At 42.7% G+C, this 26,799-nt stretch overlaps 1 protein-coding gene across 2 annotated transcripts in view; it reads left to right on the top strand.

The window, feature by feature from the left end:
* The window catches only part of GRM1 (glutamate metabotropic receptor 1), a 211,358-nt gene that overhangs the window by 153,017 nt on the left and 31,542 nt on the right, over positions 1-26,799 (top strand). For both annotated transcript variants that reach the window (XM_044448852.1, XM_044448861.1), the window contains exons 4-5: positions 13,711-13,957; positions 23,453-23,621. In XM_044448852.1, the coding sequence (XP_044304787.1) occupies positions 13,711-13,957; positions 23,453-23,621 (416 nt within the window). The remainder of the gene's footprint in view (positions 1-13,710; positions 13,958-23,452; positions 23,622-26,799) is intronic.

Raw genomic sequence — 26,799 nt, 5'->3', positions numbered from 1 at the left:
ATTAATCTAAATCCAGTAGCAAAGAAGGAAAAATAACTACACCAGAACCCCACAAAGGGCGCAATTTCCTCAACCATTTCACCTGAAACTTGAACTATGACAGACTTGGGCTCTCTCCCAGGTAAAGATGAGAATGCTGGTTTACCATCGTGCCAGACTTGCTTATCGTCTGGCCTAGCCTCTCCCAAGCAGCCTCCTATGAATCTGCCAGCCTTTTCCTCCTGGTTGGATTCTTGCTGGCTGGATTAGTGCTCTGCCTGAGAGAAGTTCCAGTGGTGTGAAGAGGGGGGAAACTCCCCCAAAGCCTGCCTGATTGCATACCAGGGGTGGATACCCGGCAGGCTTAGAACTGCTGCCCTGGAGTGGAGTGGCAACGATCTCAAAGGGGGCCACAGCAAGGAGGGTCATTGTGACATGCTCTTGTAACAATTATTGAGCGGCTGGGAGTTCCCATGTGACTTTTCCAAGCAACATAATGGTATAATAATCATATGGAAAAATGATGCAGAAGTAGCTGAGTGCCTGGAGAACCATGTCAGTGAATACATTATAAAACTCAGTATTTTCACAGTTACGTGTTTTGAAGTATATTTTACAGACTTCCTAAAAGCATAACCTTTGCACCCATCCCAATTAAACCAAGCAAACATTTAGAACAGAAATAATAACAGATATTTCACCTATAACTTGATTCAGTATTTGAATGGTATCTCTGTGAACATATGACAAAAACAGAGGAGCATTTGGTATTCTGGACATGCCTAATGCAGCAGTGCAGTGGATATGGACTTGATCTGTTCCTTGGATGGGAGGCCATGTAGGAATGAGATATAATGGCAAATGCGTATTGAAGGAAATGGGGAGGGCTGTTACCAACTTGCCTTCCTATGTGCTTGGGACCTCTCAAGGGCATCTTGCTGGTCACCTGGAAATGCCATGTTGGACTAGATGGTGCCCTCCTTTGATCCAGCAACGCTGCTGAATACTGGCACCTCCAGAATACTGGCACCTCTCTACGAGAGGTACATTCTCTCGTACATTCTCTCTTGTTTTAAAAGAAATCCTTTTTCTTTGTATGACGGTATGGATAAGACTAGTTTGTATATCATCATTAGCTGAGGTTATTAGCAGAGCTCTGATTAGCCAGTCCCACAACAAACTCTGGTTTCAGGATGCCATGCATTCATGTGCAGATGCTAATTATGCAAATTCAACTGTGTGTTGCCCTTCCTGACTTTCAGAAGGGCAAGGCTTTAATAAGTTGGCTCAAGATCCACCTGGATCTTGAAAGAGATGTTTTAAACCCCTATGAAGTTTCCAAAGGCTACAAAGATTAGGAAAGAGAATATTCTGTTAAAGTTGCTGTTCTCTTTATAACATGCAGTGTATTTGCAAAGATGATCTTCTGAGATTCTGCTCTGTCAATGCAGGCACTGACTTAAAAAGCAGCCAGATTGTCAAGCTGGATCAGACCAAGGTCCGTCTGCTCCAGCCTTCTGTTTCCAACAGTGGCTCACAACAGGAAATGAAGGTGAACACCCTCCCCTATTTTTGTGCGAAGCCCTGGCTATTCAGAGGCACAGTGACTCCGCAAAGGATAATCCACTTAGTTATCATGGCTGATAGCTGTTGACATATGGGATCTGCAAGAAATATTTCCCTTCCCTCTTCCTCCCCCAAATTTCTGCCTCCTGCTTTCAATATGCTGTAGCCAAGGAGCATGCTCTCTTCTGACTGGGCTGTTCCTGGCCTCTTTCCTGTCCATCCCTTTTCCCCTAAACGATTTTTGTACTTATGCACAATTTGGGGCCTCCTGTACCTGCCATTTCTGTGCTGAGGCCATTTTCCCTTCATTTCTCTGTGAACTGGAAATAGAAGGAATGGTAGAACTGTCCTTCACAAATTTGCACTAATTATTTTTAAAGATTTTCTCTTAGCATTTGTATACTGAGGGGAATAGATAGTGTCTGTTCAGATCTTGGCAAGAGGCCAGAAATGAATGTAAATGCATGTGTGTTTTTCCTTCACAGGAACCTCAGAAGCACACTCTTATTGTAGATATACATACATACATATATGGTCTTATGAAAAAAATTCTACTGCAGCTGACATTTATTTAAAGCACTCATCCTAAATCCTTAAAACACACGCACACACACACACACACACAGAAAGGATGGCACAAGTTGCGTCTTAGATGAACGTTCTGTACAATATGGTCTTTCATATTAGAATTCTACATGTAGCAATAAAAAGAAGGAATGAAAAGTCGATCTTGCTCTGCTTCACCTATGGCTGCATTTGTAATCATCAGAACTTGCATGCTGATCTGCTTTGTAGCGGACAGTCTTCTCTTTGAATGGCTGTCTTGTCCAGAAAGGGAATGCTGGGCTTTGAAGGTGATTATCAAGAGTTACTGCTTTGACAGCAGACTGAAACTGAGTGTGCCTTCTAGTAGGAAGGTACAGATTTTCTTATATCAATTCTGTCTGTGGTTTGGGGACTGTCAGGTGTCCTTTGTTTTAGCATCTGTTCATTGAAAAAAACCAGACGTTTAAAATCATTTTATTGTACTAATTCACATTAGAATCATAGAATAGTTGAGCTAAGGACCAGAAGGCCACCCGGGTCAACCCCTCCACCGCCCCTGCTATTGGAGGACACTTAGATGTCCAGACACCTTTTGAACGTCTCTAGTGAGGGAGAGTCCAAATTTCCCCCGGGAATTGGTTTCATTGTCATCCTGTTTTGACAGTGAGGAAATTCTTCCTGGTGTCTAGTCTAAATCTGGTTTCTTTTAACTTACTAGTGCCAAGTAGTGCTAATTGGCATTGCCACACACATTGGCACAAGGGTGTATAAGTGCTAAGGCGCAGGTGCCCATATATGGAAACACACTTATCTGCATTAATGCAAAGTGTGCACTTCACATAGCAACAAGGAGAATGAGTGCAGATCACCTCCCACCAGGGGATAGCCAGTCCATAAGTCCATAGAATCTTCATGACTTGGAAAAGGCCAGTCTAATGTACAACCTGCAGGCTGGATTCTTGGAAATCCAAACTCATTTGAATCCAATGTAGATTTTTCCAGTATTCCTACTTGCAGATCATGTGGCCACAGCTTTCCCCTTATAAGACGTATTGTGTTTCTTTTTAAATTATATCATTTATTTCTAAATTTGCATCTATAGCTGTGAATCAGCAGGTGTACATTTTATGCAAATCTCAGTCCGCATCTGTAGCAAGGCATAAGTGGCCATCCTAAATATTTGTAGCTGATTAGGATTTAGGTCAACACACCAAATGTTGTAGGAGCAATCCTCATGTTATTTTCTTTGGAAGTTGCGGCTGCTACAGTAGCCTGGCCATTAATGGGCTTTTCATTTTGGACACAGGTAACTGTGTCGTGCTGTGCTATCTGTGCTTTGCCCCTGGATGGTTCCCTTTACAGGCACATTTCAAGAGTCTGATATTGTACCATAAACCCCTTAAGTGGGTCCAGTAATACATAAAAGAGAGAGATTGCTTTATGACCTCACAACTTTATGCACCCCTCTGGAAATTAAGATTGTCCTGCATTTGCACAGAGTGCCTTAAGCACCACTGGAAAATGTCAGCATGCTGACCCAAGCAAAGGACAAAGCACAGCATGGGACGCATTGTATCTTTAGGGCTGCATGCACAGTGTTGTACCTAAGAGCATCCGTCTTGGGGCATGAGCAAGCTCATCATCTTGAATGACGCGAGTGGTCATCTCGGGGGGAGGCAGAAAAGAACATGTGCAGGAGCCAAACTGCTGTCCTTTACAAGGGTAAGTATAGAAGCTAGATTAATTCCATTCCGAGACTGGGACTGTAGCTGTCATGATCTCAGTGCTTATGGATCAAGCCAGCTCTCTGTTTGATAGTTCAGAATAGGGAATTTTCTGGCATCGTCAACATGACAGATGTTATAGATCCAACTCTTAGGGTTGCCCTCAGAAATGTTGCAAAAGTATTGGCAGTTTGTGATACCCAACAAACAGTGCTTCATATTTCAGTGAAGCTGACTGTCAATGGATAATGGTATTTAGTATCTGAAGTATCTGGGAGATGAAATGGTGCATTCAACAGCTGACAACTGAGATTTCATATTTCAAATCTTTTGACTCAAAAGCAGAACATTAAGTGATACCTAAAAGCATAATGCAATCAAAGTTTGAAGAAAAATATCAGTTCCAAATCTAGTAATGTGAATGAATTTGAGTTGGAAATGTCTTGTACTATGTCCTTCGCTTCTGTCAACCGAGACACAACTCTTTAATTGCAATAAGAAATTTCAGGTGAGCCAGACTACCTGTGCTTGAGTAGGTGCATCATACTCTGTCACTGACGAGTCATTTGGCTGGTGGTGTAATGGCACCAGGGCTCACCAGGGTCAAGGCACTCCTGCTTCCCCACAACACCTGCCTCAGGTTTCTCTGTTCCCTCTGACTTTAGCTGCATTCCTCACAGTAGCTGGTTGAAAATGGATTTATGCTGAGCTATCCTTAATCAAAATATTTAGGGGTGGCCTCTTCCTGAATGGGTAATACCACTGGCTTTACAAAAGACATCTAATAAGGGAGGGGCAGGAGAGAAGGCTGAATTGACTATGGGTAATATTATGTTGAATGCCTGCACTTCAAAATACACTGCTCTAGCACTGAGCATGACCCTAAACTTGACCGTATCCTGGGAAGTAGTAGCAGGCCTTACCCCAGTAAATTAAGAGAAGGATTTTTCTCTGCAAATAAATAACAGACCAGCTACACTGGTGGAAGGAATATTGTAACAGAGCAGTGAGAAAAGCAGAAGCTTTTGCCTCCCTGTCTCCCTGCTGCTGAAGTGGACCCTGTACATATCCTTTAACTCACCAGGAACAAGGAAGGTTATGTCAGTCGCTGCAATAGTCACCCAAGAAGTTGGCTTACCTCGGTTTGTGGTAACTTATTTGCTTCATCAACTTGAAGTCAGGACTCAGCATTCCAGCAGTTCTGATATTGTCCCCTGAAAATTAAGTGGAATGAATATTAAGATGTTTTCTCTTTTCTTCTGGTGGTGTGACATTCTAATTTTAACATTGCTTAGAGCCTGATATCAATGTTTGAGGCAGCTGAGGGACTCTGAAATGCTGGGTATTGTACTTTCCCTATTTTGCAATGATAAAAATCCCCCTTGTGTTAAAAGGGACAGAGAAGCATGCTGCACTCCCTCTTGTGGACAGAATGTGTGCAGCTTCTCCTTGGTAGTTGGAGATAATTAATGTAGGCTATCTGGATCCCTTTCAATACTGAGAGATGAAAGTGGGCTTGAGCTGAAAGGACTATAAATCATTTCAAATCATAAGGAAAAGCTGCATGAAGATAATGGAGCTGACTATTTGAATACCATCTTACACTGAAGCTTTTGTTCAGCCTTCCTTAACACAGCTCCTTCAGAGGTCTTGGACTAAAGCTCCCAACATCCCCAGTCACTGTGACCCAGTGCCATTGCTTGTTGAGGATAATGGGAGCTGTAGTTCAGTACATATGGAATGCAGTGTATTGGGAAAGGCTCTTTCAGGCTGTATACACCTTCCTCCCGATGCTTTGGAGTACAACTGACCATTGGCCAGACTGGATGAGACAGATGGGAAACAAACCATAAAACGCTTGAAGGGCATCAGCTTGAGGAAGGCATGTCTATATCAGAATTGCATTCCTATAATTGCATAAAAGTATTCCTACATCTTAAGTTTATGTAAGAACGAGGAAAAGAAAATGCCAACAACATTCACCCCATACTTCTCTGTGTTTATTTTTTTCAACCTTCCCCAATCTAGTGTCCTCCATATGTTTTGGATTTCAGCTCCTGATAACCCCAGCTCATATGCTCAGGAAATGTCCAACACATCTGGAGGTTTTTTAAAAACATCCTGCATCAATACAGGATCAGGATGGTGCACAGAATGAGACACCAAAATGGTTCTATAATCAAATAATCTTATAATCATAAGCTACAATAAAAACAAAACTGAATGTAGTGACACAATTAAGAAAGCAGCAAAAAGCACAAGCAGACTAGGTAACTCCCATTCCCAGTCCTTAGCATGTCATGAATAATAGCAATTGCTATTGTGGTTTTGTGCTTTTAAATTGTGTGATGTATGTTTGTTTAATTTTACCTTTTGTTAACTGTCCAGAGAGCATTGACTATTGGGTGATATAAAAATGAAATAATAAATAAGCAAGCAGAATTTTTGGCAACTCCTTTTAGTAGGAAAATGTGGTATTATTTCAAAGAAAAAGAAAACATTTTGTCAAGTTGTATAATTTGTCAAGTTGTATAATTCTTCTATTTTGCCACACCATGGTGCCACCTAGAGGTTATGTGGTGGAAATGCAGAAAATGAAACATTCCTTGTATAGGGCTTAGTTTTCAAGTCTGCAACAAAACTGAAAGTAGAGGTAGCGGTTTAATCATCCTCACACAGAAAAGCATTAAATAACAGTAATGCTTGCCAAAACCTTGGGGAAATAAGGAAAAACAACTGTGTACTACTGTATTGCAGGAAACTTTAATGACAAAAAAGAATGCATGTAGCAAACACCTTTTCTTGAAAGTTAATTATACGTTTTAAAGGAGATTGAGGAAGTGTGACAATACCGTCCTGTGTTTAAGGATCTCTGCTTACCAAAAATAGTCCTAATTTTCTGGTGGATGTCCAGGGTAAATCACGGTCTGTTATTTACCTTTTGGGCAGAATTTTGAGGTGCCAGTCCTATAGATGGCACAGGAAGGCAACCCTAGTGTTTGGAGATGTATGTGGGTACACATGCCTAGGGTCTCTTTAGTATGCATGCCAAGTTTCAGACATTAAGGTTTTACCATCTTGGCATAGATGGATGATGAAACAGTTGAGACACGTCCTCTTTTATTATGATAGATATGAAGCTCCTTTAATGGCTAGCATTAGGCCAATGGCCTGAATATATAGGTTTATCTTGAAAATAAGAATATGTCAGAAAAATGGAATGAAACCTCTTTCTCTTACTGACATCTTAGATATGAAGTTAGCAGTCTTTTTGAACTCATTTTAGCTTCAGCCACCATGCAAGCTCACAGATACTGAGTTTAGAAGAACTCAGCAGGGTACTTGAGGTTTGCACAAAGTGTTTGAATTCTGCATTGTTGCTTTCTGAAAAACTAAGTGTATTTTATTCTAACTAAACAGGAGCTTGACTCCATACATTGAAGAAAGGGTAGCTTTTGTTTAAATCTGTGGTATGCCATGAAAAAGCTTCCTAGTGCCAAAAAAGGGCAAAGGCATTATAATGGCAAATAATTGCCCACTTTATACATATGGTGTTTGGAGGAAACTTTTTTGAAAACATATACAATATTTTCTTTGTACGGTTTCCTACTGTTTGGATTGCTTTTTCTCAGAGCAAGCTAAGCTGACGTCAGCCTCATTTTGCAGATAGCAAAGAACTGCGGCTGTGAGGACTACCTGCTGAACTGAAACTATGCCTGGAAGTCAGAAATGGTGCAAAATGTGGTAGCTAAGCTTCCAACACATGCACAGTATCCGAACCATATCACACCTTTCCTGAAAGGCCTGCACAGCCTGCCAATTGCTCTCCAGGTTCAATTCAAGGTGTTGGTTTTAACCTTTAAAGCCCTAAACATCATAGCACTTGGCTCTCTAAGGGATCCTCTATCTCGCTGTTAACATCTCTAACTACCATATATACCAGAATATAAAGTGACTCATGACAAGCTTAATATTTTAGGCTGTTTTTCTTGTGCTTGTCATACGTCAGATGTAGAAGATGAACCCCAATTTTTGCTTCATTATTTTTAGTTTCAAGGGTCATGTTATACACCAATATATATGGTAATAACATGTGTAACAAGTGACCAGAAAGTACATTCCAGAAAAATACCCATATATATTGGTGTATAAGGCAGCTTGCCTATCAGACGAGGTCAGTGTTTTGGGCTGTTTATATTTGTTGGGCACATAAAATGACTCCAGATTTTTGCTTTGATATTTTTGGTTTCAAGGACTGTCGTACACACCAGTATATATGGAATCAGGATCTACAGGAGAAGGCCTGCTGAGGGCACCATTACCCACAGAGGCCTCTTCACTGGGCACAGGGGACGGGGCAATAAAATACAGCAGAAAGACTCCTACTTAGCAAATGAGTTGAGTAGTCTGACCTAACGGAGGGTGGGCAAGCGAGATTGCACCAGCTTCCATGCATCTGGTGCAAGGCAAGCTTCCCCACCTGATGCCCCCGCACTCCGAAGTTTTGGATTTCAGCTCCCAGCAGCTCCAGCCAGCCTAGCCACTGGTCAAGAACGCAGGGAGTTGTCATTCCAAACATCTGGAGGGCAGCATGTTGAAGAAGAGGGATGTGATATTGGTAAGAGGTCCTTCCTATTCAACTTTATCCAGAGAATGCTCTCTTTATATCAGGGTTGACAACCTGTGGCTCTCCGATGTTGGAATCGAGACTGCCCTGGATCCACACTAGTTTCCCATTCCTGATTTTTATAAGCAAGAGTGTCATTCCAATTTGTTTAATTCATTTATATACTGCCCAATAGCTGGGGCTCCCTCTGAAAAAAAGAGTGCTTTTAGGGTTTGCATGGAGCAGCAGGAAGGGGACAATCTAAAGGTAATATTTCTGTAATGTTATTATCCTAAGAGTATTCTGAAACAAACTAACAGTAAAACCCTATGGCCTCCTTCCCCCTCTCCCACGCCAAGAAGATGGGGAGGAGCAAGCACTCCAAATACAGCCTGTGAACCAACCCCTTTGCAGTCAGTGCTGCCTGCCTCATACTGCCCTTGAAGAGGAGGAAAGGGACATGTCAGGGGAGTCGGGAGGGGAATAGGCTGGGGCCTGTGGCTTTCACCCTATTCAGACACTGACCCACACCCTCCCCTCCTGCTTCTATAGCATTTCAGCTAGATGACCATAATTGTTCCAGCTTGCACAATATAATGAACACAAGAAGTCTGGGTGTATATTAATGAAGGCCATGTACACCATGGATATGTTTGTAGCAGAGAGTTTGGATGAAGTAGCCTTTCCTTTAGCAGACAGGTAGCAAAAAGGACCGTGTGCACTGCTGCGGGTCTGTGCTCAGAAGCCATCCCTGGTCTGGTCAAGCCCATCTGCATTATTCTGCCTGCAGTGCATCCTTGACACTCTCTCTGTAATGGGATTTGTTTCCTGATACTCTCATGAGAATGAGAATCTAATTCACACTTTATTATTGTATGTATTAATGAGCAGAACACACCAGATATCTTAAATCTTATTTTAATAGAAAGTCACTCATCCTAGAGATTGAGTGCTGACCAGTATTCGTATTTCTTTACCGATCATAAAAACAAGGAATACATGTTGGAAATGAAAGAGGCAGCTATTTGTGTTACACTTTCTAGGGCCAGGGTGGTACCAACTCTTCAGATGAGGACTGTGAGGGCTGGGAAATGAGGAGTGTGGACATGGAGATGGTGGAGGAGGGTGAGATTATCTTAAGGCCTTCATCCCCAAGTCCCCGAAGCTCAGGGACTGGACATGGGAAAGGAGTAGGAGGAACCCAGTTGGGTCCCTGACTCTATGATAAGGTGCTGGGAGAATAGTGATAGCAAACTATCAGTATTCAGAAGATAAGTCTCTGTGCATGAACAGGGTGATTTCCTGAACCCAAAGAAGAGGAGAGGGAGAGGCAGCCAGTGAGGGCACAGGAATGCAGTTGGAAAACGCAGCTGAATGGGAAGCTATTATTTAATTGAGGCCTCCTGAGTTTAAAAGCAACCTTAAGGAAGCAATAGCTACCTTGCAGGTGGTACGTGTAAAGGGAGAATCTAGGCATGTGGCTGGTTTCATTCCTCACAGAACTACAGAATTTTAAGATCCTAAAGAATCTTAGCTCTCTTTTGGATAAAAAAAAATAACTCCTTTATGCAGATCTAGCACCACCACCATTACGAACTATCTGGGTATCTCTTCACCCAAATGTGGCGGAAAGGCAAAGGGACAACACACACCATGGAAAGAACACTTTGTTGCGCTCAAGACTGAATGTAATGCTAATCCACACGCTCAAGACAACTGTACATAATAGGTTTGCAACAGTCATAACAAAATCATCTAAGCTTCATTCCCATAAAAAGGGGTGATAATGAGTTGTCCTATGAAGGATTAAGGAAAGATGAATGAAGTTTGAGTTTATGTCTTCTGGCATACCATACTGCTACACAGGGATTCTAGGGCCTGAGGGAGGCTTGGGCATTGTACAGAAGCAGCAAACGTTAACATATGAGTCACTAGCATATCTATTTTTTGTGTTTCCAGCATGAATTGTATGTCTCCCTTTCGGTGATTTGTGTGGGCACTTTTGTATTTCAGCATTGTGACATACACATTTCCCCCCTCTTTGGACTTTGACTGGAAACAGGGAAAGCAGATGCAGGAGAGGCTCAAACATATCTTTTAAAAATGAGAGAGAAAGCAAAAGAGCAGATGCTTTGGGAATTCGGAGGGGAGAAGCTGTGTGGGGGAGTGTGCTTAACTTTCTTTGCCTGCTGGAGTTCCAAACATGTGTTTTACACTACAAGGTGAAAGCAGGGCAATTTGAAACAGAGAAACTGTGAGTGAGGGAAGGTTTAAGTGCACTCATATACACACCCACCCACATATCCCTGTTATAAATTACTCCCTTCTAAAGCAGCATTTCTCTAAAACAGAAGTGGGCAAATTTCCAAGGTCCAGGAGCGGATTTCCACGCCCCAGAACCCACGGAAGCCACACAGAACCACCACCACTAAAATTGCTCTAAGTGAATTGGCACTGCATTTTGGCCGCAATTCAACAGCAATAGAAAACCCACATTTCTTGCTTTAAAGAAATGCACACATTTAAAAGTAGGTGCACACAGAGAATGCATCTTGTAATAATGCAAAATCACTCTCTCAAAGCCAGAGAGTTTTACAATAAAATAACACACATCTCTTTTTTTTTAAGTGTGTGAGTGGAGGCGTGCTTCTCTCTGCTATCACATCACCAAAATTCAATGTCAATTTAGCAGAGATAAGGGACAGGGTATATGTTCCCAGTAGATTGCATGATATGTTATGTGCATTCATGGCTACAACAAGCCACAGCCCCGAGCCTTGTTATTTTTTCTGCTACCCTACTTTCCTCTACAGGTGTAAGCAAGTCTTGTTTCACCAGTTTCACCAAAGCCTCTGCATATTGACCATATGCTTGGTCATAAAAACTATAGACTCTTTCCTGGAAAGCTGCATGAGTTTCATTGTAATTCCTGAAATTCATGGGGCTACATACATACTGAAACATATTCTAGATTCTTATTTATTGTTGACATAAATAATCTCTGCATTATATGTCACCCATGAGGAATATTTCAGATACACCTGTCGCATCCCTTCACCTGCATTTGGCAACTAATCAACCGAACCATCCTAGACTACTTGTTAATGTTGGGCTGCTTTGCATACAAATATCCATAAGAGGAAAAGAAAAATTCACACACAACAACACAGAGGTAATTTACGTGAGCCCTTTAAAAAACATGGTTGTGGCAGTTCTGAGCCACACTGCACAAAATTTTAGGACCAAGTTCGATGTGACAATTGCCATGTCCTTTGTTTTTCCCTTCCATGTTTTTCTGTAATCAAATAGCTGGTGCAGGGAAAGGGGCCCACAAAGGTTAATTGTGTTAAAGAAAAATCAGCCCTCCAAGGGCAGCCTCTGTGACAGCAGCCATCACGTCTGGTCTCTGCACACGGAGCCAACCCAATCATGTGAGTGCTGACTTCACTAGCTGGACAGATTTGCTTTGGCACTGAATCACAACCGGCTGAAACGCCACTGCTGTGACTGAGCTTCAACGAACCTCCTGGTCATGCTGTCTTCGGCACAGGGCCTCAGCTGCTGTGCCACGAACTCCACCCATGGCAGTGCAGCTACAAGCCAGCCCAGGCAGAGGGAAGACATTGGCAGCCACAGGCTAAAATGACTCTTGCACACAGGCCTACAGATATCTCTCTTCAGCAGAAGCAAGAGAGCTGACCCAGCCATGACAAAAACAAGAGGAAATTGCTCAAAGGGGCCGCAGAAGGTCATTCTGTATTCTTTAAAATGGCCTAACATGCTCTCTTTCAAGGAGGAGTCAATTTCCTCTTCCATTCCCCACTTGCTTTTTGTCTGTGGAAAGATTTATCTGCATTTCAAGGGCGGGCAATGTGCGGCTCAGTGGATGTTGTTGTACCACAACTCCTACTGTCCATCACCATAAAATAGGAGTTGTAATCCAACATTTGGAAGGAACATCTAAGTGTCCCACTCCTACTCCAGTAGCTCAGGTTCAATTTATTTATTTAAAATTAATTTGAGCCACATTCACTGCTTATTTTAAGGTTCTTATTTTAAACTGAATTATGATTATGCCTCATATTATAATGGATGTATTCATTGATCTATTTAGCACCATCTGTGTACCTGGCCTTTTGCAAAGCATGTGAGAACAGGTCCCTTCTCAAGGCAGAACATTCTAGTAACAGACCTGGCAGAGGAAGGGGAGGGAAATGGAAAAAAGGGGGACAGGATGTCTGGTTATTTCACTTACACATGCTTAGGCTTAGTTCTATTATTAGACTAAGTAGTGGGACTAGCAGATTATACCAAAAGTTCAGAGAAAAGGTGGGTTTTGAAGGAAGATTCAAAGAAAGAAGGGAGTCAGCCCAAGATATTTTGCTTCCTTAAGCAAGGGCAAGATGGCCCTCTCTCTCCTTTCCACATACAGAAGCTGGCAACAGGACGGATTTCTCCAGCAACCTACCGTAGGGGCCAAGGACTCTGTCTGTTAAGAGAAGGAAACAGCTGAGGAGCTGAGGAGGAATAATCAGGCCGGAGCAGCAACCCAAGTATCTGGTCCCTGAGGCTGCTGCCTCATGTTTTCTAATAGTAGAGACGCCCATGGAAGTATACTTGAGAAGGCATTCTGGAGACAGCTCTGGGCATAACGAGCTGCCTGCGTTTATATTTACAGTGTTCTTGATATTACAAAGGTTATGCATCTAACAGTCTATATTTGCATACCTGTATGCAATACCTTTAATTCACAAAGTTTCAGGTTTTTGCGAGCCCTGGGGCAAGTGGGTCTGTCTTCTCACAGACATGTTCACCAGCTGCTTCCGCATACCATCCTCCTTCTCATCATAGCTATTTGCTTGCTTGACAGACAGACAGAAAGCCAAGGCGCAAGTAGGCAGTGGCATCGACTGCTCTTCTCCCGCACCACAACCATTGTCTGGCCAAAAGCAATAGCCAGGTCAATAAGCAGGCTGCAAGGCAAAGAGAAGCAACAATTCCAGAAAGTTCCTACCACTGGACCCTTGCTAAGGTGTGGACCCTTGCAGGTGCCCAGCCATGCCCACCACTGGCACCAGCCCTAAGTCCCATCAGTCCCAGCCAGCATCATCAGTGTTCACCTACCAGTAACTCTGACCATGATTGCATACATACTTTTACATTATTTTACATTAAACTTTATATTACACTACAGTACACTTAAATTTACATTTTTATTTTATATTTACATTTTCCTATGTGATCTCTCTGATATACACTGTGAGTAATACAATTGTCTTCTCCTCTTAGGCAATGAAAGTTTAGAAGAAAACTACGTGCAGGACAGTAAAATGGGATTTGTTATCAATGCCATATATGCTATGGCCCATGGCCTACAAAACATGCATCATGCCCTTTGTCCAGGCCATGTTGGACTATGTGATGCAATGAAGCCAATTGATGGAAGCAAACTCTTGGATTTTCTCCTAAATTCTTCATTCATTGGAGTCTCAGGAGAAGAAGTTCGGATTGATGAAAATGGAGATGCACCTGGAAGGTAAGGTGCTATTACATTTTTGTTTCATTAATTAAAGCAGAAATTGCCCCTGGATCTCCCACAGTTGCCCACCATTTGTAAGACTACAAATCATGGATAGGCAGCCTTGCTTGGGTTTGATACATTGACAGTTGGGTAGCTGGATGACTCCTTGCATGCCCTCTTTCCCTGCAACATTGAGTCCTGTCAAAAAGCTTTACTTCAGGGAAAGATGCCCCGCAATGATCCCTTGAAGATTTTCACTTATCCTCCATATCCACATAAGACCTTTGCCAGTCCATGGCTATAGCTCCCGCTGGACTGGCATGTGGTTAAGTGTTTTGGACAGGAGTAAGGGGGTAAAATCACTAAAGTCAGGTATCCTGACTATATATGAGCAGAAGACTTTCTGCTAAAGTGGGCTACTAAAGAATGCCATTCTGTGTCCATGCTGCTTCAAGTAAGAATACAAATGAAGAGGATGCCCTCTCTGCTTACAGTAAACCCAAGCAAGCCTTCAGTTTCAAATGCAAAACAGTTTGCTTACCATCTCCATTGTTTTCAGCACAGAGCAAGGGCTGAAATTTGAAACAAGACCCTGAATCTCAAGGGAACAAAGTGACAAAAGCAGGCTTCCTCAACCAAGTGGCCTTCAGATGTGTTGGGTTACAATATTCACAATCCTCAGCCAGAGGGGCTGCAGGCCATAGTGGGTGGGGTGATGGGAGTTGTGGTCCAACACATGTTGAAGACTCCACAATAAAGTAAATTTTCAAAAGGAACATCATTTGTTTCTATACATATTCTCATTGAGTGCCTTCTAATGCTGGGGATGAGAATTCAGAGGTTTTGATAGTGCAAATGCACAGCTGAAAAGTGTAACTTTCATAACTGTACAAGTTTACAGTTTAAAAAAAATAAATCTTGCACACAGCAAGAGCAGAGCCAGGAAATACCACTGCAGAAAAGAAAGCTGTTTCCCCAACAGACAAACAGCATATGTTCTGCAACATTTGAAGGGCTTTCTCAAATCCTTGGAGATGTGACTAGCTGGGGGCCTCAGGGATTTCGTGCATGTTTTCAGCCATGCAAAAAGATGTTATCAGCCTTGAGTGGGGAAAAAGAGACATGGGCTTGAGGTAACATGGAGCTTTCAGTTCTGTTGAAATGGTGGCACTTCTTTCCAAGTACATTCTGTATAAGAAGCCAAGGGGCAATGCAATGGAGAAAACTGGCAAGACAGACTTCTGGTCACAGAGGGATAGAACGTGTTGCACTGGGTATTTCGCAGGAAAATGGGACTTTGAAGACAACCTTTCCCAGCCTAGTGCTCTCCCAATGGGCTGGATTACAACTCTCATAATATTCCATAGTCTCATGATTTGGAGGCCTACCATGCTGGGGTAGTCTGCTTTAAGAACTTTAGAAGTGGCTCGATGTATCAAATCAAATGTCTACCCAGTGCAGCTTTGTTTCCAAGAGAAATCAGCCAGATATCTCCGAGGAAGTTTTTTAAAAGTTGCAAAGGAGAAGGGTCTTCGCCTCCATCTGATTTCCAAAGTCTATTGTTATCATGGTCTGTTACTTTTCATAGGCATATTCTCCTTAAATTAACAAATTATTCATAAAAGCTATGTTATGGAATAACAAATATGTAACAGTTAATTTCATAAGCAATTTCTGCACTTAAAACCAGTAAGGCCCTCAAGATATGCATGGTTAAAAAAGCAGGATGGACTGCCGAAACATCAAACAAAGCTTCACACTACACAGGGTGGTCTAATAAGTCCCCTTAAAGTGTTCCCCACTGTGCATAAATGCAAGGGGAACATGAGCCTTCTCAGCCACAGAAAAGGCAGGTCCAGTTGTGTATCACTTCAGTGCCACTGGAAAGCTGCTCTTTTGCAGCACGTGGCTTGTAAGACGTTCTACGCATACCACTCGATGCCCTTGGCCCAACAGCCTGCTCACATACACAGCAGGAAACACCCTTCTGCTTCGCTGTGGAATGTTCACATCAGCCCATTAACTATCAGAACAAAAACAAACCATCCTGTAGTTAAATAATTTATAAAACATAAAAGAAGGAAGTAGAACCGTGGGTATTAAATATGGCTTGTTTGTGAATGAGTTAAATTAGTTCTGTTACTCTTACGAAGTAAAATGTGTGTCTGTGTGTGAATGATAAACAAATGTGGGTAAGGGATGGTTGTTGTAGAGCAGTAGTGGGCAACACACAGCCCCCACGTGTGCTGTTCTGGCTGACACATTTTGGCAAAAAAGGCTGTTTTGCTTCAAAACAAGGCATGTGGAGGAGAACACAGGCTTATTTCAAGCAAAATCATGGTCCTGGAAACCTCCTGAGAACACAATTTTCCTTGAACACCAAGTGTACTCTCCTCACACACCTTGTTGTAAAGGAAACTGACAGTGTTATTGCTTCCCCCGCTGCCAAATTCAGCAAAAGCATGGAGGGTTATAGGTCCTGCTGGGAAATTGCCCCCCAGGCCTACTCATGTTGCCCACTCCTTTCTCTGAGGAATGTGGAGAACATTATTGATGTCAGAATGAAGCTGAACACTGCTTGTGCACATTCTGACGTATATAAAAGGACTGTGAAGTTGGCAGACCCAGTTGCAGTGATGGTTCGTTAATCAGTTTTCAACCATATTATATGGCCCCAATCCTGTGTGCACAGCTGCCAGAGCTTCATATACATAATCTTTTAACACGGCACTTGTGTGTGTCAGCTGTTTAGCAGGGATGAAAAAAAAGGAGGAGAGAAATCCAGTGTTTCAGCCACTCTTGAACAAGCTGTTCAATATCAGTTTTCTGAAAGGGACACAAATCTGGCTTAAAAGATCCAACATTCTTTGTATGTGAGTGCTTTCTCATCCAGCTATGAATACATGTCAGAAACCTGTGTTGGATCCAGATGTATGATCAGAGTAGAATCCAATTCATATGGTTAACCACAGCCAAAATTCAACAGCCTAAGTTGCAAGAAGAAAACAGTTGTAGATGGGTCCTTCTGACAGCAGTGTTTTGGGCCATTTTGGATCCTGGTCTGGGGGTTCCCCACTTGGGCATGAGCAGCTGCAGTAGAAGACAGACTGCAAAGGAATTGATATCTTGCAGAATACGTTAAGATAGTAGCATAGAAACAGAGACACTGAAGGGGTCTCCCTGGTCATTTAGTCTGACCCCTGTCTCCAGCCAACTCTGTCCATGACATGCCTACCATGTGCATGCCCAACATGAACATACAGGCAAACCCTGGCTTACTAACAAGTTCCCTTGCTGAAAAAATAGAAACTGGTCTTAAGTCGAATTTGTACCTTCTGTATTTAGTGTTGGTTCAGGGCACACAGATCTTTAACACTTTAAAAAGTTGAAGTAAATAACAGTGCTATAATTGTAGTCTCCTAATGTGCTGTTACCACAAACTGTAGCATTAACATTAGCTTGTTTGCAGAGGAGGAGTATTGTACTGCAAAGCTGTTTTCCACAGAAACCCATAGTTATAAAACTATTTTACCTAAAGCTACACATGCCAACAGGCATCAAAGAAATTAACACTGGCTTCAATACAGGCAGTCCCCGGGTTACGAACAGATTCCATTGCTGAGAAAATGGAAATTTGTCCTTAAGTTAGCCCTTGTAAAAGTGGAAATCCACTAATATCTCTAATCTCCTTCCTGCGCCCAAACTCACCAGTGGCTTCTCTTCGCTGGAAGAAAATGCTGGAGAGATTTTCCTTATTTGGAGGCCTCCCTCTCTCCCCTTCCACTTCCTCTTTTTCTGTGGTGATGCTTTGAAGTCCCTCCATCCCCTTTACTTTCTCTCTATGGCAATGATGATTTCCTTCAGGAATTTAAAAAAAAATAGGCTGTTTGTTTACAAGCATGGGTTGTTGAAACTCGGGGACTGTCTATATATCATTTCAGAGTAATTTCACTGGTATTAAACCTTAAGAACAAATATTAAAGGGCAAAGTACAGAAGGTAAGAAATAAATATCCAATGTTTCTTTCCAAGAAGTTAGCTCGTTTAGGAAAAAGATGTTGTTTATGTACCCGGGGTTGACAAAACTGGGATAGCATGATAAATAGCCAGAATTTCATGTACAGACAAGAGAGCACAGCCCAAATAGAAATCTATCTGGACTTCAGCAGAACCCAGGCTTTCCTGCCAGCTGTGCCTTGTTGTTGTCGTTGTTAGTCACAAAGTCGTGTCCGACCCATCGCGACCCCATGGACAACATTCCTCCAGGCCTTCCTGTCCTCCACCATCCCCCGGAGTCCACTCAAGCTCGCACCGACTGCTTCTGTGACTCCATCTAGCCACCTCACTCTCTGCCTTCCCCTTCTCGTTTTGCCTTCAATTGCTCCCAGCATTAGGGTCTTCTCCAGGGAGTCCTTCCTTCTCATTAGGTGGCCAAACTATTTGAGTTTCATCTTCCGTATCTGGCCTTCTAAAGAGCAGTCAGGGTTGATCTCCTCTAGGACTGACTGGTTTGATCGCCTTGCAGTCCAAGGGACTCGCAGGATTCTCCTCCAGCACCACAATTCAAAGGTTTCAATTCTTCAGTGCTCAGCCTTCCTTGTGGTCCAACTTTCACAGCCATACATTGCAACTCGGAAAACCATAGCCTTGACTATTCGCACTGTTGTTGGCAGGGTGATGTCTCTGCTTTTTAGTATGCTGTCTAGATTTGTCATAGCTTTCCTCCCAAGGAGCAAGTGCCTTTTAATTTCTTGGCTGCAGTCCCCATCTGGACTTGGAGCCCAGGAAAATATGTGGTGACAATCGATCTGACAAATCAAGGTCAGTCGACAGAAGGCCTGCACATAAAAGCAGCAATCCAAATCCCCGCTTACCTCAGAATAAGCCACATTGACTCAAAAGGGTTGAGATGTGGGGTTGAAGTGTAGCAACTATGACTGTGAGTGTGACAGTGCCCCTTAGGTCCATGAACACCCCATTTCCTTCCCCTCCACATATCTGAGACTGGAAGTTTTTATCTGCAGTTCTTAACAAGCACAGTATGCCATAGCATAATGTTTTAAACGGGAGTGATCTTATTTCAGACTCAGATAAGAAAGAGATCGGACCATTCTCCCTCTGTTTCGCAGAATTAGTTTGCTTTGCATGCTCCCTATTACTGTTCAGGGCACAAACATCTATCTGCTTTTTCTTGTTCTTAGCCTGTGCACGGTTGTGACACTCAGGGAAAAGTGGCTTCTCCTCAGTATAAAACCAAGCAGATCAACAAAACAACTGCCCAGAAAGAAGCTTCCCTCCTGCAAGTTTCTATAGAAAATCATAGTTTCTGGCTGCAGCTTTCTCTCACTCTTCAGTTTCAGTCAAAACACTCCTCTTCTTGCCTCACCTAACAATCTTTTCTTCACTACCTCTCCAGCTTGTCTGTATAAACTCACTGGTGAGGCCGCTTCCATTCATCCATCCATCCATCCATCCATCCATCCATCCATCTAAATCTATCTAATAAATCTATCTAATCTAATAAATCTATCTAAATCTATCTAAAAAAATCTATCTAATAAATCTATCTAAATCTATCTAAAAAAAAATCTATCTAAAAGAAATAAAAAGACCTTTTTATTTAAGCAGTATTTTAAATGTTAATATTATTGAATTTTATCTGGCCAGGGCGGCTTGTTTTATATTGTGTGTTTTATATCATATATTTGTATTTTAATGTATATATTTTAAAATGTTATTTTAATTTATTGTTGTAAGCCGCCCCGAGGCTTCGGCGAATGGGGCGGCATAAAAATGTGTTAATAAATAAATAAATAAAGCATTTCTATGCCTCCCCCATTGCAACAAGCCTTGGGATGGCTCACAACATCCATAAACTAAACATAAAAATACAATCAATAATGTAAAAACTGGTACCATCTCGGCTATATATTAAAATCTATAAATACAATAATAATAAATTAACAGTTAAAATAACTTTTAAATAAAAAGGACTTCGCCTGACGCCAAAAAGCAAATAATGACGGTGCCAGGTGGACCTCTCTGGGGAGCGCATTCCATAGGTGGGGCGCCACCGCAGAAAAGGCCCTCCTCCGGGTACTCACCCTCCTAATATCCTTCATGGAGGGTTCCCGGAGAAGGGCATCTGTTGCTGATCTCAAGGGGTGGGCGGGCATATATGGACTCAGACGTTCCTTTAGATAACCAGGTCCCAAGCCGTTAAGAGCTTTATAGGTCATAACCAGCACCTTGAATTGGGCCCGGACTTAAATCGGGAGCCAGTGAAGCTGACGGAGAACTGGGGTTATATGAGAACAACGCCTAGTCCCCGTCAGCAACCTGGCAGCTCTATTTTGCACCAATTGAAGTATCCGGACCATCTTCAAGGGTAGCCCCACGTAGAGCGCGTTACAGAAATCTAGTCGGGAAGTTACCAACGCGTGGGTCCATCCCTTCCTCTGCTCCATTCAGGTCCTACGTTTTTCTCCAACCATGAAATCATGTTTGTCCATTGTCATACTTTTTGCACAGTTCTCTGTGTGAGAAAAAACTACCTAGCAAAATGGCAGTAAAAGCCTTTTGCAATTCAATGCTGATGTGCCTCAGATGTGCATAGTAACAGTAGACAAGGTCTATGGCTGGAAGGTGCCACTTGAAAGCCTACAGAAGTATGCATGGTAACTTTGCTTTGCTTTTGTGCAATGTGTATCTGATTTCCCTTGAGTAAGCAAGCCGCAGATTTTCCACGTGGGTTGCTAAATGTTCATGAGATGCTTGCAAAGCTGCCTTTCATTCATTATTAAATGCAACCTGGTGATTAATTCATGTCAAGGGTTCTCACAGTCCATCATAAGAAACCTCCTGAAGTCAGGAAAAATACGGTTTGAGCCTCCATGGGTTACACAAGGCAGGTAGCTCAAGGAATAGCATGCTGTCTCTTGAGGAGAGGCCCCTAGAAGAGAAAAACAAAGAATGGTCCTCAAACAGCCAGGCTTAAACTTTACATGACCACAGCTGAAGCACTGGTTGAAGTTGGGGGCCACGCCTTTCACATATGAAAAGGAGAGTTGGAATGCAGCTTTGCTTGTGCCTACAGCTGCTTCCCTTTCCAATGGCACCCTTCCCAAGACACTTCTGTACCCACTGGAAGAAAAGTCCCTGGAAGCCAGACTGCAGGGACAGGAGTGGCAAATAGGAGGTTTCAGCACACCTTTGTGCTCTTTAAGTCACACACCTGGGGGATGCACCCTCCCCCATAGCAGCAAATTGCCATGTTTTGTTTGGAAGACTGCCTCAGACTTTAAAGACTAATGCTCCTTCTGCAGAAATGTGATCAAAAAGAGGTTTCTGGTGGGGGGTGAGATGAGAAGTGTGATTTTAACTGATTTCCCTTCCCTATGCGGTCCCCTGCTCATGTACATGATGCTCCAGAGGATCTTCCAATCCTCTGGGACAAATTTTCAGGGCTATAAATTGCTGCAACATGAAGGGGAAGTTGGCAAAAATGTCCTCTTTCCCTCTTCCACCACCAGTAAGAGCATCCTGTGAGTGGATTCTTCTGCTAATGTAGCATTAGTTAGGATCCAAAGCCATATCTTTATGGCATCCTGTTTAAGTTTGCGTAAGTATCCATTCCTGAATGGTTAGAAGCATCCCACATTCTGGATTATTTTGCCTGCCCTGCATGTGATCCTGGCTACATTTTGTCATACTTCCATTAACATTGTTGATAGTACAGTGGTACCTCGGCTCCCGAATGCCTCAGTTCATGACAAAATTGGGTTGCAAACAAAAATTCATAAAAATTTTGACTCAGGTCCCGAACTCTGCATTGGGTGGCGACCGCAATCACAGCCATCTGTCCCCCACCCCAAGCGGGGAGATGGCTGCGATCGTGCTGGGGGTGGGGCAGGGGGGAGATGGCCGAGATCGCACCTCTTTCCTGCATGTGCGCGCCCATGATCGCGCTCGTCTTTCCTGCACAAGCGCAACTGCGATCTCGGCCATCTCCCCCCCACAGCACAATCACACCTGCAGTTGCGCCCATCTCTCCCCCACCAGCGTGCCTGTGATCACACCCATCTCTCCCCCCAGCGTGCCTGCGATCGCGCCAATCTCCCCCTTTCCCCAAGCGTGCTCGTGATCGCGGCCGTGCAGGGATGACGGGCGCGATCGCGGTTGTGCTGGGGGCGGGAGATGGCCAGGCTCATGCTTGGGGTGCGGGGGGGGGGGGGAGATGGCTGCGGTCTATGTTGTTCTTTGTCACTTTGCTTCAAATTTTTCTGGTTAAAAAAAATATAGTTACAGAACAGATTAACCTTATTTACATTGAACCTTATGGGGAAATTTGACTTGGCTCACGACCAATTTGGGTCACGACCAGAGTCCTGGAACTGATTAAGTTTGTGAGCCAAGGTACCACTGTACTTAACTCCTGAAAAGCCCTGTCCTGGCTTTTGAGGTGAATTTGGGGAAATTAACACCACCACCTAGGGGTCATGCATTGGAAAAATAGAAAAAAGGAAAAAGTTCTTTGAGCAGAAGTAGGGCTTCAGTTATGTGATGAAACTTGAAAGTAAATACAGCAAGTAACCGTTTTGTATAGAAAAGCTCTTATCTAGGGACCAGGAATACAAGCCCAAATTATTGTTGTTTGCTGACTTACAAAAGCAAGCAGACAAAAATAGCTGAGAATGATTTGTTTGAAAACAAGTTGTGTACTCCACACATACCTTGTTTTAAAGAAGCTTGAACTGCAAAGGCATAGCTCCTGTCCTGCTTGCAGCCAGCATGCAAAGAGCCCTGCCAACTGCCCACTCTTCCCAATTTTGACTGGGCCTCAGAGGGGAAAAAAAGGGGGCAGCTGTCTAGAGAAAATTCCTGGTGGTGCAACAGACAAGCATAGCAATCGGTGCCATCATGTCTTGTTGTGGTCATAGGATACACATAGGCCTTCAAGTCTGGAAGCATAGGTGTGTCAAAACAGAAGACAGGATTGTGCCCTATTTCACTTAATTATTAGTTGTACCTCATAAAGTATGTTCAGCCGCTTTTCATTTGACCTTTCTTAACAAGACCTCTGATAGTGCATTGTGGGGATGTGAATGAGCACAATTCTCAGTAGACATTCTCAGCAATTCTACAAAAGCAAAAGCCTAAGCTCTAATGGGTGGATTCTCCATTTCAACAATAAGCACATACAAGAAAAATGGATGAAGGCATAAATATAGACTGACAGCATGGGCAGGTATGTCTGGAAACTTGGCAGTTAGGCAGTTGCCTAGTTTGCCTTTATGATTGAGGCAGCCCTGGTGTCCATCCTAAGCTGATTTTGGCAAACTGATGAAAGTAATGGCTGCAACAGACAACATCAAGACCTTGATTTTACATAAGGTGCATGGCCAATGAAGCTAAGAGGAAGGGTGTCCTCCATTTTGAGTCTGAATGGGAGAGGTGCTACTCATACTGGCAATTTTAATTTGACCTTTTGCACTCTGCTCTTGTCTACCAGGTATGACATCATGAACCTGCAGTACATAGGGTCTAACCATTATGATTATGTCTATATTGGGACCTGGCATGAAGGGGTGTTACATATTGACGATAACAGGATTCAGATGAACAAAAGTGGAATGGTCCGGTCAGTGTGTAGTGATCCCTGTTGGAAAGGTCAAATTAAGGTATGTTGCCATCCATTGCTTCTAAAGAGGTTAGGAGAAAATATAGAGAAACAAATGTTGAGAGATGAGATGAGTACTCGACCTTTCTTGGGCATGTGTACAGTATATGAAATAGCCTGGGGTGAAATAAAACTCTAAATTCTGCATCAAAAACGGTTTCTTTACATTTTTCTGCTCAGAATAGAATGTAAGTAGGTGTGCCTATATTTGCAAAATTCTGATAGCAATAATCATGTTTTGGTGTCGTTTTTGCTGGCCAAGTGCCACAGTTCCTGTGCAGAGCACAGCAAATGTTCCCAAGGTTCAGCCACTAGCATCTTTGGGTAAGATTGTGAAAAATCCCCATCTGAAACCCTGGAAAGCAACTGCAAGTCAATGTGGACAATAATGAGCTAGACCAGGGGTCCTCAAACTACGGCCTGTGGGCCAGATATGGCTCGCCAAGGTCATTTACCCAGCCCGCCTTAAAGCTTTTGGACTCATTTGGAGAAAAAAATCTCCGAATGAGTCCGAAAGCTCTGAGCCGGTGCAGGCGTACGCTGAAACTCTTTCAGTTTTGGAGACTAGCGGAGATCTGGTGCACATGCCAAATTGTGACAGCCCCCTTCAACTGTGCGTGCGCTGGCTCTCTCTGCTAACTCTGGCTAGCTCCTGCTGTTGTGCTGGCCTTGCCAGCGTGAATTACGCACACGCTGGCTCTTCCCCCTATTTATTGCACACATGCGTTGGCTCTGAATACAGAATAGAGGAACAAGAATACAGAAGAAAGGAGCAAATATGGAACCAGAGATTGACCATCTTATTAGCCAAAAGCAGGCCCATACTTCCCATTGAAATACTAATAAGTTTATGTTGATTAAGATTGTTCTTCATTTTAAATATATTGTTTTTGCCTGTTTGCACTACAAATAAGATATGTGCAGTGTGCATAGGAATTCGTTCATATTTTTTTCAAACTATAGTCCAGCCCCCCAACAGTCTGAGGGACAGTGAAGTAAAAAGTTTGAGGACCCCTGAGCTAGACTGACAAGTGAACTGACTTGGCATGAGGCAGCTTCCCATCTTCAGTGTATGATGCGTAGGATAATGGGAAGACAAACAGTGACTAATTAGCGCTTTGCATGTATTGTATTCATATCCTTTCCCACCTGGAAGGGCTTAGTGTGTGCTGCAACTGATGTAAAACAAGAGTGGGCAGCCCTGGGGATGTGTGTGGACTGCATTCATTCTCTGTGTGGCCTGTGAATCTGAGACCACTTGCCAGATTTTTCCCACAGCTAAGCTGATCAACTGAGCAGTAAAGTCCCTTGTTCTGGGTTGCAATCAGGGTTGCAGGCTTAGCCACAGTGACACAGTCTTCCAGCACTGCCCATGAGAGTGACCCTAAGCAGGACCATTGGGATGGGGGAGGGATTGCCACTTCCTCACTGATAATGATGATGGGAAAACAGCGGTCATAACCAGGGTCATTCGGAGGCAGGAAGGGATTTCGCCTTCCCCAGCAGTCCATGCTCGCATGTATGTATGCCACCCAGGTCCACATGCAGCCCTCAGGGCTGAAGCGATTGAACTATTTTGAGAAATCCCATTAATCAAAAAATTAGAATGATTTCATAATTAATTCAATAATACTCTCCCTAAAAGCACCATGCCCTTCACAATAATCATCCATCATCTGTTATTGTTATTAATCGTTATCATCAACATTTCTGTATTGCCCATTAGCCAAAGGTCTCTGAGGAATTTACAAAATAGTAAAATAAAATTTATTTTAATATTTAGTGAAATTATTTTATTTTAATAAAATAGAATAATAAAATATATGTATACAAAACAATAAAATCTATTTTAAAATAATATAAATATATGCATATGTGAGTTAGACTGGTGCCATTATTACCATGTTATAGACGGGAAGCTGAGCCATGGGCTGCGATCAGATGATCAAAACTCAATTTCCTGCTGAGGGTGATCTGGCTGTGAATCTCTCACCCCACTGATCATCAAGGTTGATTCAGCTGACCTGGATGGTTCAGTGGATGTTCCCTTCCTCCCTCACTGCTCTGAGTGTGTCCCTCCTGAAACTATATGCTCAGTGCAATATAGAATATTTATGTCCATACCTTGGGCTGGGTGAGGCTTGTATATTGCTTTATCTAATTCAAATTGTGGCATGCAAGTCCTACAGCATTTGGGGGCCCACCTACTGATTCTGTTGAGTAGGGTCTTGGAAATCTTCCCTCAGATCCCGCCTTAATGGCAGTCCTGGCTTCATCAGGATTGGTGCAACTGGCACAACTATTGCTCTCCCCAAGTTGCATCACTAGGAGTCCCAAATCCATCAGTTGGTTATTACCTTTTCCCCTGAGACCTTACTTTTCCTAGTTTGGGGCAACTTCCAACCAGGGGTAGAGAAAGCTATCAATTTCACTTTCTTTTATTTTTTTGTATTTTTCTAGTCTTAATTTCCGTTCCTCCCAAACTTGAAAAATATTTCCAGTTTTAAGTCTGGCTCATCCTAAGTGTGTGCTTATGTTTTAATTTTTAATTGTTTAAAAATGTTCATGCATGTTTTAATTGCATGAAAATTTAAAAGCATTTTCATGAACAGTTCTAATACATGCAGTTTTGTATGCTGTCTTATCTAATATGCATGCTGTTGCAAGCAATTTTCATAACATAATGCATTTTTCATTGAAGAACTTGACTAGAACATTTAGAGAAATAGAAATTCCAAAGGATAACTAAATTTTGGTTTGCATAATGGTCCAAAGGTGAGATATGAGGGAACTTTACATTAAAAATGCATACTGAGCAAACTTCCCCCCTTCCCCTTCCAGTTCCAACACTTGGAAAATTTCACTGTGTCTCCTGCATAGCATCTGCTACTGTAACTGTAATTCTTTTACTAGCATTCTCTTTTTGAACCACTAAGGAATTGCTTTTGTTCTCTCCACTTTTGGCAATTGAAGCCCTATCGATCTTGCAGAAGCATTCCAGCTTTAGTTTGTATAATCAGAACTTCGTTTCTTGCCAAATTGACTTGCCTCAGTCTTTTCTCAAAGGGCAGACTGCATCATATGCAGGTGGTGTGAAATTTACTGAACAAGATCATTACCCAACATAATTCTGATATGTAACAGCAGTTCCCTGGGGTGGAGACAGAAGCATGTGCTAT

The sequence above is a fragment of the Varanus komodoensis genome, unplaced genomic scaffold, assembly GCF_004798865.1.
Source record: "Varanus komodoensis strain SLA01 unplaced genomic scaffold, ASM479886v1 scaffold1, whole genome shotgun sequence".
NCBI lineage: Eukaryota > Metazoa > Chordata > Lepidosauria > Squamata > Varanidae > Varanus > Varanus komodoensis.
Note: the sequence above shows the minus strand (reverse complement) of the source record. Positions and strands in the feature narration are given on the sequence as shown.